At 40.9% G+C, this 15039-nt stretch overlaps 1 protein-coding gene across 1 annotated transcript in view; it reads right to left on the minus strand.

Annotated features, from left to right (window-relative positions):
* The window catches only part of AGMO (alkylglycerol monooxygenase), a 181090-nt gene extending 167261 nt beyond the window's left edge, over positions 1 to 13829 (minus strand). The window contains 4 exon segments of the mRNA XM_065669216.1: positions 5348 to 5354; positions 7156 to 7279; positions 9567 to 9569; positions 13704 to 13829. Of these exon segments, the coding sequence (XP_065525288.1) occupies positions 5348 to 5354; positions 7156 to 7279; positions 9567 to 9569; positions 13704 to 13829 (260 nt within the window).
* Between the last annotated feature and the right edge of the window lie 1210 nt (positions 13830 to 15039).

The following is a 15039-nucleotide window of genomic DNA, read 5'->3' on the forward strand; positions in this document are numbered from 1 at the left end:
GGAAACACCTTTTGCTCTCAGAGCGATTGAAATAACTTCACATGGCATCTGATGAGCACCTGAACCAACACAAGAGAAAGGGAGGACTACATAAATAAGTACAGGAAGGACGAAAGTGCGGTAGCCAGAAGTTAGTTTGGGTTAGGGGCATAGCACGTCAGCTTTACTTGCTATTTAACCAGGTTAAGTGATTACCTTTCCAGTTTGGCCCCATCTGCTCATCACTGCCCTAAGTGTGGTGGTTACCAGCACTCAGACCTGCCAGCATAATTGCATGCATAGCTGCTCCCTGACCTGGCTCTGTCAAAATGAATGCAGCTGAGCTTAAACACCTCTTTTATAGTTCTTGGGGGGCTTTTGTTTCTGCTCTTAGCTGGATCACTTTGTCAGGACCAGGTTACGGAGCAATTAAATGCGCAGTTATGTTGGCAGATCTGAGGGGGCAGCTGGATCAGAAGCAACACATCTGACCATGCTCTAAATAAACATCTGTCCAAAGCCTTAGTCAAACAGATGTGGAGGAAAAAAAAATACCTATTAAGTCTTGAAGTGAAAATATAATTTACAAGAAACCGCATGTATCAAACTTTCTTCCAAGAGATGCAATCACTAATTCATGAGATTATATTTTTTTATAGTAATAAGTGAAGTATCTAGTAGATACTTCAGAAAACCAGGACATACTTTAAATGGATAAATCCACGCAGTTAAGTATTTTGTGTTCTGTCAGGACACTGTCAGCTCCACAGGGGTTGTGAACTGCTTGGACCAACTTGAACTGCGTGTATTTTAATCAACTCTGCAAACTGCTACTCTTAAGAACTGAAAACTTCTGGTTTCAGGCTGCAAATTTACCTTTGTTTTAAAGGAAATAACACTGTAATGCTACAAAAGAACTGAGTATTTCTTGCCCTAGAACTCTGCTTTTCTCCAAACCCATTTCTTATGCTAGCACAGTATTTTGCACAGCCACAGTAAGAACTGATGCAGGTTAATATGATGGGGCAATGCAGGACCTGCATCCTGGGCCTCTTTCCACAAGGCAACACAAATGCTGATGCTGATAATAAGAGAGAAGGTGCAGAGGTATGAGTAAGCAACCAAAAGCACAAGTCAGTCAAAGGTGCTTCACTTGGCAGCAGTACTGGTCTAAAATGTACATGAAATTGCCTATTCAATCAAACTTCTGGAAAAAGATTATTTAAAATCTAGACATACTCAAGAGCAGAAACAGGATTTGACTCCTTTGGTTACATTATTGATGAAATGCAGATATATTAAGATGGATAATAGCACAGGCTAATCAAAAAGCATTTTCTCATCCCTTTCTGATGTTCAATTCCTCAGATAACTCTAATCTCCTTTGTTTGAAAAACCAAAGTAAATAATATACACAAATTGAAAAGTGCTATTTAGAAATGCAGAAGTTCATTGCAGACTTGACTGACAAAACTGTGTTAAGACACATGTATACACTCTCACACACTGTATGACTGTTGCACAGTTGAACACTAAAAACTGGCAACTGAGCATGACCATAAAGAACGGAGACTTTCCCAGCTAGTATGAAAATGCACCTACATCAGTTATCCCTCAAACACTTTTTGATTTGATTTATGTTCTGCTGCTTTAAAAGAAGAAATGGGTCAATATGAAATAATGCACATACTTGTATGGTGGATATTTATACCCAAAATAAACTTTCTCTTGGGAGAATATTTTTAAAGCAGCATTTCAAGTCTCCTGGCAATGGTTAGTTAGAAAAAAATTATTTATTTATTTAGAATAAAAGTTCTCAGAAATTTTTTAACCACCAACGTTTAGAATGCTGGGAGTAAGCTTAATAATTCAAGTTTTTCCCTTTCCCCCAAATTACTTTCACTGCATACAGCATTTAATATTCATACATGCAGAGGAATGCAGAGCATGAATTAAGGCAGAGAAAATCATATTTAAGAAATGTATGGTCTATTTTACAAGAGATGATATGCATGCACAAAGCAATTCAACTCACTACATGCTGTTGATTCTAATAAGCCTGAAAACAAAATACATTGCCTTGTCCAATTAGACTTTTCCTATTACACCTACAGTTTTAATATCTGGCATACAAATATCAACAATTTATGATTTGCATTTTCTCCATCAATGAAGTAAGAAACACTGAATAATACTGTTTTCCCTCAAAATATGCAGTATTTCTGTTATACAGATTGTGAAATGGAAAAACATACTTAGAGGTTGAATATGGTCTGTGACTCCTAATTTTTCCATTAAATGTAAAGACCTCTTTGCAATGATGCATCTGAAGCTTCATTCTGACTAACAGACTGAAGCCCACCATTTCAGATTCAACCACAGATTTTTTAAGGAAGTGGCAAACCATTGCTGCTAGTTGAGAAAATGAAAATTAGTCCCTAGGAGAGGATACAATCAATGGTGTGTTAATCTAACCTTCAGCTGTTAATGATTTGCACTACTATTTCCCCTGATGCTGTGGGTTCTGCTGAAATATTGTTTTAGCAGTTTCTGTCAGCTTTCCCTACCTTTTTTTCTGCTGAAAGGGAAAGACTGAAGTGAAAGTCTTAGCAACAGATTTTGCATCAGCTTTCCTTTCTGACCCAGTTCTTTAACACCATGGAAGCAGAAGACAGAAGGATAAACTGTTCCACCTTTTCAGTTCAAGCCCTTTAAGCCAGTCTTATTATTCACAATTCCTTTTACTTACAAAAGAGGTGTTACACCATTGGAACTGCAATATTAACATGCAATTAAATAATTTAGAAAGTCTGTATTTTGCCTGTTTTTTTTCACATTCAGCCAGAAAGTTAAAAACTTTACAGAACTTTTTTTGGAAAGAGCTGATGAGGAGAGTGTTGTATTTCCAGCCAAGAGAGCTGCATAAGTGACCTGGAAGAGACTTCTTGCGCTGGTGTAGCAGTAAGTGAGTGGACTAATCCTGCAGATTTGCCTCATCCTGCAAAGTCTGCGTCCTTCAGGATCTTTTGGTTCACTCAGTTGAAACAACCTTACAAAACAATTCTCATCCAAAACAAAACTGCATACCCCGCAGGCCAAATTCTGCAGCAAAGTACTGAGTGCCAAAATAATAAAAGCACTCAGCACCTTGCAAAGCTGTGTTCTACACACACACTGGTTTTCTTAGCATGTATTTCTTCCAGGAATGAGAGCATCTGAAACATTTTAGTACTCCTAAGCTAAAGCCAAAAAGTCTCACAAAATCATTCACTTTATGCGTATCACAGTCCCTTTGTTTAACTTAACCAGTCCTGAATATTTCAGATAATAAAATAAAAAACAAAAACAAACCCCCCAAAAAAGTATTTCACAGGGTAAACCTGTGAAGAGTATGACTGACTAGGAATTCTGAGTTAAGATGAAGACTATTCCAATATTAGCTGCATGAAAACTAGAGTAAACCTTTACCAGGGTTGTGTGCCTGTGCAATTTATCTATTGATAAATATCACACTGGCAAATATAGTATAATTATTGATAATTATTTTCTTACAGCTTAAAATATAAGGAAAAAATTAACATTTTTTCCTTAAAGATCGTGCTCACAAGCCACATGAAAAGCAACAAAATAGTTTGAATATACAATATATACACTATACACTAGCTGCAAAAATACCTTTACAAAGTTCTTAAATGAGTACTTCATGTTTGAAGACATTACCTTATGTTTGAGTATTTATCATGCTGAAAGCTTGTGCCTTTTATTTGCAGATATATGAAGAGTTTGAGAGACATTATTTATCTACCAAACTCCTTAAAGTGCTTCAGCCATGATATCTGCTACTGATAACTAACATCACAAATTGTCTTTGCACCTAATTTAAAAGCACACAGACCTTGTCAAAACTTTTCTTGATTAGAAAGTTAAAAATAAAAAAATGTAAACATCAAATGATCAACAGATTACAAAATGGGTAATTTACACATTTCAGAAAATGTGTGCTACTTGACAGAAGGCATAATTTTTTTGTTGCTGTGCAATTTTAATGCATTTTATCAGCAACCTGGATCGAAAGAAAAGATTTCTAATAAAAATTTCTATGACAAAAACCAGGTATCCTTAAGTAACAAAAACAACATTTTATGGATTCACACTATTTCAGGACAGCCAAATGTACAATCCATGCATTTCTATGTAGACAAATATAAGAACACATTGCCTATGAATGAGGAATGCAAGCCACAGAATCTAAAAGAAAAATGGGGATGAAGAATGGCTCAAAGGACTTGGGATACATAAAGGGAGGAATAACAAGTAGAAATAGTGAACAAATGACTTCATTATTTGGCACTGATGTAGTTATTTCTGAAATATGGAGTCCACTTGAGACATCAACACTAAGAAGACTGAAAAACCTGCAGAGGATTCAGAAAAAGGACTGTGGGAATAATTGAAATACTTGAAAATACACCATATAGTCAAATTCAAACAATAGTCACTTTTCTTCATGTAAGGAACAGCTTATATATAATTTGATGGTAACCTGTAAATTCATACATGGAGAATAGAAATGTAATCCCATTCTAACCACAAAAATGTAACAAAACCTATCCTTTCGAAGCTCATATCAAAGGCAGACCTAAAACATAATACTCTTCAGAAGTAATTAGAGCTCCTGAAAAACACTCATAGCAATTTATATAAGGAATTTTCTGGGTTCCCTGTTACTAGATATTTCTTTAACACACATTAGATATTTCTTTAAAAAACAACTCTGTTCACCATGAACTAATACAGGTAAATATTATGCCTTTACATTGGAAGATAGATTAGATGACCACATCTGCAATAATTTTCTCAGACATTAAAACCCACTGATTTCAAAATCAAGATTATGACAGAGTTCAAAGAACTCTGTATCACATGCATATTCACAATTCTATCAATCTGATTATAAGTACACAATTTGAATTTTTAAAGGCTAATGAAAATAATTACTTTATTTTGGTTTATTGGTCATTTTGTTTTCTTCTTTCTGAAGTTTCATGAAAGAAATCTCAGATCTTAACACACAGTCAACCATAAGACATGATCAAGTCAGCTGAAGTCTCAGAATGAGCAAAAGGTGACAACAAATATAAAATATAGGATTAATACAACTGGATGTGGAAAATATCCTGCAAGTATCATATTTAGCCTTACAGATTAGAAAGACATTTACATGCTTTATGCAACTTCATTTTAGCAAAGTAAAATCCACAGCTTGTTTAATCATTTTCAGTTAGCAATAACTTCAATATATAATTCTCTTTTCTTCCTTCTTAGTGATTAAAAAACAGTCTTAAGCTAATATAACACCTATACTTACTCTGGCAGTCAAGACAGAATACAGAATCACAGAATCACAGAATCCCAAGGGTTGGAAGGGACCTAAAAAGATCATCTAGTCCAACCCCCCTGCAAGAGCAGGGTAACCTACAGTACATCACACAGGAACTTGTCCAGGCGGGCCTTGAATATCTCCAGTGTAGGAGACTCCACAACCCCCCTGGGCAACCTGTTCCAGTGCTCTGTCACTCTTACAGTAAAGAAGTTCTTCCTGATGTTAACGTGGAACTTCCTATGTTCCAGTTTACACCCATTGCCCCTTGTCCTATCACTGGATATCACTGAAAAAAGCCTAGCTCCATCATCCTGACACCTACCCTTCACATATTTGTAAACATTGATGAGGTCACCCCTCAGTCTCCTCTTTTGCAAGCTAAAGAGACCCAGCTCCCTCAGCCTCTCCTCATAAGGGAGATGTTCCACTCCCTTAATCATCTTTGTGGCTCTGCGCTGGACTCCTTCAAGCAATTCCCTGTCCTTCTTGAACAGAGGGGCCCAGAACTGGACGCAATATTCCAGATGCGGCCTCACCAAGGCTGAGTAGAGGGGGAGGAGAACCTCTCTTGACCTACTAACCACTCCCTTTCTAATGCACCCTAAGATGCCATTTGCCTTCTTGGCCACAAGAGCACATTGCTGGCTCATGGTCATCCTCCTATCCACCAGGACCCCCAGGTCCCTTTCCCCTTCACTACTTTCCAGCAGGTCAACCCCCAACCTGTACTGGTACATGGGGTTGTTCTTCCCCAGATGCAAGACTCTACACTTGCCCTTGTTAAATTTCATCAAGTTTCTCCCCGCCCAACTCTCCAGCCTGTCCAGGTCTCGCTGAATGGCAGCACAGTCCTCTGGTGTGTCAGCCACTCCTCCCAGTTTTGTGTCATCAGCAAACTTGCTGAGGGTGCACTCAGTTCCCTCATCCAGGTCATTGATGAAAATATTAAACAGCACCGGTCCCAGCACCGACCCCTGAGGAACTCCACTAGTCACAGACCTCCAGCTAGATTCTGCGCCATTGACCACAACTCTCTGCCTTCTTCCTTTCAACCAGTTCTCGATCCACCTCACTACTTGATCGTCAAGCCCACACTTCCTTAGCTTATCTATGAGGATGCTGTGGGAGACAGTATCAAATGCCTTACTGAAATCAAGAAAAACTACATCTACCGCTCTACCATCATCCCTCCACCTAGTCACTTCCTCATAGAAGGCTATAAGGTTGGTCATACATGACTTCCCCCTCATAAAACCATGTTGGCTGTTCTTAATGACCCCCTCATCCTTGATATGCCTAGTGATGGAGTCAAGAATAAGTTGTTCCATCATCTTTCCAGGGATGGAGGTAAGGCTGACCGGTCTATAATTACCCGGGTCCTCCTTCTTGCCCTTCTTATAGATTGGTGTGACCTTTGCCATCCGCCAATCCTCAGGCACCTCGCCCGTTTCCCACGACTTACCAAAGATGATGGAAAGTGGCCTAGCAATGACCTCCGCCAGCTCCCTCAGCACCCGTGGGTGCATTCCATCCGGACCCATCGATTTACAGATGTCCAGTTTGCATAGCTGATCCCTAACCCAATCCTCATCTACCAAAGCAAACTCCTCCTTTGTCCTGACTCCTTCTGGGGCTATAGAAATCCGGGGCCCTCGGGGAGAGTCTGCAGGAGTAAAGACAGAGGCAAAGAAGGCATTCAGCACCTCTGCCTTCTTTATATCCTCTGTCTCCAGGGCACCCACTTCGTTCAGCAGTGGGCCTATATTGCCTCTTGTGTTAGTTTTATTTGCTATGTATTTGAAGAAGCCCTAAAGAAAGAGAACATATGCCATCATTGATCCAACCTGACAGCTTACGCTTCTGACCCCAGCTGACAGCAAACTCCAGCACAATAAAAGCAACGAAGAATGGAATACTCTGAAAAACAGTTTGAAGAAAAGAAGTCACAACACAAATAGAATTAGAACCAGCTTTCCTAACAGCAGTTTATGCAGCTGGATGCTTCTCGGGTTGGCTGGAACCTTACTAACTACTACTATGGTAAAGCTTCACATGGACCTCATGAATCAGAACAACCAAGGCCACCATTTAATCCATAACACTGGCATAAATCCAGTGTGCTTGCTTTGTCTAATATTATTATATTTTGTATCTTCTGCATATAAACTGCTAAATGGCATCAAAACAAAACACGAAAGTATTTCCAAACTGATATTTCTCACATTCAAGTAAATCTGTCAGAGCAGCAACATTTGTGGACTCCTCCGAGGTCCACGAGGCAAAATGGAATTTGCTTTCAATTTGGTATGTAACCAGGTTTTGAACGTGTTCAACCACTGAATTTGGCGTCCAAAAATATTATCTGAAAGACACAGTAAGTGAGTTTCTTTCTACTCAGCATTTTTGTAGCCATGGTTTTTGCTGCAGGTATCAACAGCTCTTCTGATGGCTTTTTCATCAGAGTAACTGATGAAACTATGTAACTAACTATGCAGCCCATTCCAATTTGGGCCACACAACACATTCTCATAGCAATGATACATTATTCCCTTTTTTAATTTTGTAGTAATTGTAAAACAATTTTCTGCCTTCGTGAAGAAAAATATAACGATGAGCAAGACTGAACCATTTCTCACTCACAATACTTCTTCAGTCTAGGATTCAATTCATACTGTCCAACTGGCAAGTTGAAAATGTACAACAGCAGCACCCAGTAGATGAAGGTATGGTTGTGACTAGTGGTAAGACTGGTAAAATTATTGTGACAATACCATTTTTCACCAGTGGAGAAAGACTGTTACAGCTGTTACCACATTTTTATCAGCACAGGCAAGAAAAAACACATTTGTTTACTGACCCTGAAGTCCTAACACTCCCTAACACTTCGTGAGTGGAAAGAATGAAGAGCAGCGGCAACATACCAGCCAGCAACACCAAAATGTAGAAGGTCTTTGGCAAGGTAAATAGGAATGATCTATTTTACATGTATCAGAACTCACTCTGTAGAAAACATTTAGATGACTTTGGAGACATTCATGCAACTCCTCGGTGATACTAATTAAGGCATAAAATTCCCACCATATTTTTGCAGGGCAAGAGAAATGCTAGACGAGGGAGACATTCTGCACCACTATGGGAGGCATCAGCTGCCAAACCTACCTGTTAGCCATCTTCTGCTGCCTCCTTCAAATGACCTGCAAACACATACAAATTCCCTGACTGAACCCCTCCAAACTGTAGGCTTTGCATAGAGGAGAGGCTGCTCCTGCCTATACAACATTTAATGGAAGAAGCACATTGCCTCTGCAAATGCCGTTGCATTTTGGAGGGTGCTCATTTTTGTTGCCAAGTGAGATATCTGGGAATTCCTACCAGGCTGGGACACTAAAGAGACTAAGATGGATACAGACCAGATTGCTCAGTCAAAGAAGAATTGGATGATTCAAACCATGGAAGCAGCCAGAGATTTATAGCAACTAGGAAATGTGAAAGTTCATAAACTTCAGCAGCTCAGGGTTAGGTTACAATAACAAATGAACAGAGATTAATATCAACATGGCACTTTTCAATTTAGCTGCCTAGCTTGCTTTTTAACAGCAGTTTAGGCTTCTAAAAGCCTGCGTTGGATATGTGCTAACTGATGGTACAAAAACCTGTGGAAGCAAACCCTATGGATACAGCCTAACCAGCATTCAAGGGAGGAGAAGCAGAAGGGCACAGCCCACCACCATCCATTTTTAATCACTGAAACATTCTATGAAGATATAAGTAATCCTTGATTTGCATAGCTGCTTCATTTCTGAGAAGACAAGACCTTTAATGTCTTAACTGATATAATTAAAGAACAGATTCCTAACTTATCAAAGGTAGGTGACCATAGCTGTAAATTCCAGCAGAGATAAAAAGGGTCTTATTAAGAACAACTAAGAAACACTTGACCACAGTATTAAGAGACAGGTCTAGCACAGACTACAGGCAGTTTGAAGCTAAGGAACAGCAGAAGCTGCATAGCAAATTGTATGAGCTCAGGACAGAACAAGTGGGATGCTTTATTTACGGAATGAAAATTGTGAATAGAAAATATATGATGCCTGTATTCTGTGTGGCAATTCACTTAACCTACCAACTTCTGAAACGGTTAAAATACTTGGCTTTATACTAATCACACTAATAAAACTTCTTTCCCATTGACTTCACTAGATACTTTCTTTCCACTGTGAAGCTGTGAGATAGCCAAGTATTTGACAGCACTTTTTGATTCACAAATAGGGAGTGTCATAACAAAGAGGATAAGCATCCAGACAGCCTTAACCTCCTGCCCATCAAGGAGCTTGTGAAAGAAAAGATTTATGGCATACCTCTTAGTATCTAAGAAATTACTACCTCTCTCCCACATACCCACGTTAAGCTTTGTCTAAAGCAGATCAAAGGGATCAACTATGTCAAGACTAGTATGTATTATTTATGCAACCATAACACCTAGTAGCTGTTGTCATGGACCGGGATTGTACCATGTTAGATGCCACACAAACAGAAGGAAAAGGCACTCCCTGTTCCAAACAGCCTACAGTCTAAACACAAAATGAAGGATGATGCAAATAATTCATGAAAAAGGAGCCAGTAAAACAGACAATAATCCCACTAGCCTAATGACTACTTGCTTGGGGCTTCTTTTTAAGTTAAAGTGTCAATAAAGACATTTAAGGAACCCATTAAGGATAGGTAGCTCTACAAAACTTTTCAGGGATTGCCCCTACAAACTAAATGGCAGAAATTTAAGAAATAATCACTGCTGGCATCACAGGTCAGAAACAGAAGCTGGATCCTTTTGATATTTTCTGGTCTATAACTGTTTAACTCTCTGTTTGCAGTTTCTTTCTCTAGATTTGCATTAGCTTGTGGTGTACTTGAATAACTGATCCGTAACTTGAAAGTCTTACTTGGAGCACTAAAAGGTGTTCCCTTGGAAAACTTGCAGAATGCAAAGAACCATCTAAAATCAGTTTCCGCTTTATACAGTTGCAAAAAATAATATTCTAAGTTGAAACTCGGCATAAATTCATAGTTCTATTGCAAGTCTTGAAACAAGTTTCTGTTTTCTTAAAGTCCCAGGTCCTCATAACATAAGAATGTCAACTTTCACGTAAAACTAAGTGCAAAGGTTCTGTGCCTCATTATTTAGAAGCAAGGCCTAAAATGTGAATTGAGTGTAAACGTGAACTTAATCTTTAAGCTCTCAAAATCACACAGTAAATGAAAAAGAAAAACAGTGATTATTAAATCTGAAGCTTTCATTCTGGGGCTCTCAGCAGAAGGATCGGTGCTTTCTCCTCCTGAGGCTGACTCACAAAGTCTTTACTGAGCTTAAGTGATAATTTCAGAACGTAGCAAGGAGCAAAGTGAAGTTGTTGTTGTTCATAAAAATCCTATTCAGCAAGCAAAAAGCAGCACTCCATCCATCCATCTGCAGACTATGAGAGTATCAAAAAACCTACAGCATGCAGAGCATAATATTATATCTATAGCACAGCGCATGCTCATGAAAGGACAGGGCAAGCATCAATACACATTGTAAGAGTCAGTGTTCTGCCCTGAGAAAGAAAACTAACACTTTCCCTTCTGTTCCTTGAAATAAGGGAAACTTGAGGGTTTCTAATTCTATATGACAAAAGCTTGCATAAAATTAAATTCTATGATTATGGTCCACGATTTGATCCCCTTTTTCCCAGAATTTTGGAGATTAATTGGATGAGTGACTTTTCCAAGGGCACTGCTGCAGAGCTCTGCTACTAGTCACTGGTAGCTGACCACCCCATGTTTTAAACAGGACTTGCAGCCTTCACATACGGCTCTGCCAAAACAGAGAGCATGATGCAGGAACTAGGAACTGTCACACATCCTCTGAAAATGGAAGTAATATAACCACAGGCAGAAAGTACACCACACAAGTTAAGCAAACTAAATTATCCTGTTCTGAAAATCAGAGTTGCTTCACTCACTGCCGTTACTTGCTGCTCAGATGTAACAGCACAGCTGACTAGCTCAAAGGAGCTACTTCTATAAAGTGCATATATTTTGCAAATCACCAAAGTGCTCAATTTTGCAGATTGCTAAAAACATGAATATTTGAGTGAATTATGAGGTTCTGCCTAATGTTGGAAGTTGAGTTTCACCACAGCTGTAGCCGTGTGATCTAATGTACTAGAAATGCCCTCATCCACCTATGATACAGAGCTGAGATCTAAATCCAACTTCTATATGGTGTCTCAGAGAAAAAAGGAAAAAAAAAAAAGATGTTTAGGAGCCACAAATGCTATCAGTAGTTTGTTTCACACCCCATCACTGTTACTGTCTTTTAGCGTGAATTATTTGAGCCGACGCCTTCATTTATTACCAGCTCTGCACTAGGAATTTTTTGTTCTGCGTTGGGCTGAGCTCAGACATCCACTTCTGTATTTGTGGCAACTCAAGGGTTTACCACTCCAAGCCCCCCGTGAATGGCTCATCAGGTTACTATTAAACTAGCCCTGCTGAATCCAATGGATCTGCTGTTCTTGCAATTGTTCCCTGAACAGTCTAAGAGAAGCTGCAAGACCAGCAGGTCAAATAAACAAGTGCCAAGCAGCTGGAAAGGGACTATAGATAGTTGCCTTCTCCCCATAGACATACGGCTAGAAGAAGAGGTGTGAACACTGCCTATGCTCAGACCAAAGCCAAAGAGTTAAGACAGTTACACCATTAAAAGACTTTTACAGACCCACCTAACCAAGGAGCAAAATGTCTGTTACAGCAACAAATGCATTGTGGTGGGTGGGGGGATGGATTTCTAGTACAACTAACTCAAGCAAATACAGGATAGCTTTTTTAGTGTAGATTTTTTGCAAGGCATATGTTCACTTATGAACTTGACACAATAGTGCTCTACAACAGCAGAAGCCTGGAGGCACTTTTATAATTCAAAGTATTAAGAATCCTTTTGCAAACTTTTACAGCTGTGTGTCCATTAAAAGAAACTGCAAGTTTGGCCAAGGTCTGAGCTGAATATTTGCACAGGTCTGCATGGGAGAAGAAAACCCAGGGATGTTAAGGAATGCTGTGAGCAAGAAAGTGAATGATACTTGGTTGGAAATACAGGAACAGTAAAAGGTATTGAGATAGACAATAGAGATAGAGGGCTGCTGACTAGGCAAACCTTTTAAGCTCTAGACACTTTTTTAATCAAGACGCTTATAGCTTAGTTGCAAAATGCCTCTGAGAAAAGCAGTTTGTCTATCAGACACTGCACGCACAGGATGGGTTTGTGGCATCTGTCTGCTCACCTGATCCAAAAGGGCAATGTTTGCTGACAACAGGCATCAGAGAGGGGCTGCTGCACCCTACAATTCCCAGAAAGCTGCTGATGGTGCTGCAGGGCTCTATGCAACCCATGACACCCCCATGGCAACCCAACAGCAGCTGCTGCACAGCAGGCCAAGGTTTACCTGACAGAGGAGCTAATCAGGGCTACCAGGACCTGTGCAGTAAGTGTGGATCTTCAGTGAAGTTGGGCTGAACTTACTTCCAGGACATTGGTGCTGGTTTAGCAGGAACTGGGCACCAAGGTTTGTGCAATAGGTAGGACAGAAGGCAGCAAAGGTACTTTCATGGAAGTGGATAAACTGGCAGGGAGATATGCTGCTGCCTGCTGACAAGGGAGTTCTCACCCCTGACCTCTGTACTCTTGCCTTGGAGCTTTAGGACACAACACTGTCCCAACGCAAATATTTGTTCTCAATTCTCTTAAACAACCTTTATTTTTCACTTTAAACATATCTTTTTTTTATTTTTCTTTCTTTTGCTGAGCTTGTAGCACTCGCCTTAAGCACACAAAGAGACCTGACTTTTGCTTGTTTTAAGAACCGTAATAGCCAAACACCATATGGGGTTTTCTGGTTTACTCAGCTCAGTGTTCTGTCAGTGTATCCAGCAGCACTGCCAATCTGAACAATATTAGCATCAACCCTCAGATATTTGGGGTGCTCCTCTGAAAACTTTAGCTTCTTGGTATCAGGAGAAAGCACCTGAGCCTTCACTTAAAATACATTAAAATCGAGTGCAGGGTTACACAGTGTACACAGGCAGCTTGCAGGCAGAGAGCCCAGGAGTGGACGCAGTCAAAGACAAGGCGCTTAACCTTAACTTAGGTGTCGTTTCGCGGACATTGTTTCTTTCGGATGCCGGCGGCACCCGCAAGGGCAGGCGGCACCCGCAAGGGCAGGCGGCAGCCGCGCAGGGTCCGCGCAAGGTACGGCGGGGGAAGCTGCCGGGAGGAGTGGGGAAGCGAAACCGCTGTGGCTCTCACCTCCACGTAGCCGGGCAGCTCCTCCCCCGTGCGGAAGGAGCTCTCGCCGGGCGGCAGCACGTAGAAGAGGGCGCGGAGTTCCTGCCCCGGCGTGGTGGTCTGCGGGCCCCCTGCCGCGCTCTCCATGGCCCGGTAGCTCTGCGACCGCGCCGCCGCCGCAGGTGCGCACCGCGACGACACCCGGCCGCGGAGCAGCGATTTGGGCTCCAGTACGGCCCTACTGCGTGTACCCACAACACCGGCGGTGGGCTTGGAGGCTGCGCATTTCTTTCTTTTTCACTCGTTCTACTTAGGGGGTTTTCTTGGGGGGGGGGGGGGGGGGGGTGTTGTTTGGTTTTTGTTTTGGGCAGGTGGGGATGTTGCTCTGTTGGTGGGTTTTTTTCTGGTTGGTTGCTTGGGGGAAGAGGGGGAAGGTTATGTGTCATCATGTACATGGCCCACTCCTGGGCATCACAGAATCACAAAAATCCCGGAACAGTTTGGGTTGGAAGGAATCTTAAAGCTTATCTAGTTCCAACCCCCTTCCATGGGCAGGGACTCTTTCCAGGAGACCAGGCTCCTCCAAACCCCATCCAACCTGGCCTTGACAGCCACAGCTTCTCTGGGCAACCTGTGCCAGTGTCTCACCACCCTCACAGTAAAGAGTTTCTTCCTTTAATCTAAATCTCCTGTCTGACAGTGTAAAACCATTCCCCTTGTCCTATCACTGCATGCCCTTATAAAAAATCCCTTCAGCTTTCTTGTAGGCCCTCTTTAGGTACTGGAAGGTCGCTATAAAATGTCCCGGGAGCCTTCTCTTCCCCAAGCTGAATAACCAGCTTAAGAGAGCCCTCACGCACCTGACCACTGCATGTCCCAGTTCCCTTCTCCCCCTCAAAAAAAAATATAAATCTCTAAACAGCAGAGCTCAAGCTGTTCTTTTCCACTTGTAGATATGTTTCCACATGTAAAAATATTTTTCAGGTTTTGACTTCTGAATAAAAAGCAGAATTCTATCAAATTAAAATGTTAAGGGCTTTGAGAAACAAGTAGAGATGTGGTTGTTTGCTCCCTTGTTCAGCTGTATGGGTCAGTTGAGCACTGCCCAGCTGTGGGTTTTAAACTTCTGGAAGAGCTTATCACAGCTCAATTCTTCAGTTAGCATGACTATACTAGAGGTAGCCTCCAGAAGCTTTTTAATGCTTCCATTTATAAAGAAATGAAAACTAGAGGAATGCAAAGAAACAGTGAAAACAAGTACATGCGAGATCCATGTAGGAAAGTACTTTTAGAAAAGGGAATAACGACAGGCTTTGTACATTCAGACTGGAAGCCTGAAGCTCAGGAGCATGCATTT

Source organism: Lathamus discolor, chromosome 2, assembly GCF_037157495.1.
Source record: "Lathamus discolor isolate bLatDis1 chromosome 2, bLatDis1.hap1, whole genome shotgun sequence".
Lineage (NCBI taxonomy): Eukaryota > Metazoa > Chordata > Aves > Psittaciformes > Psittacidae > Lathamus > Lathamus discolor.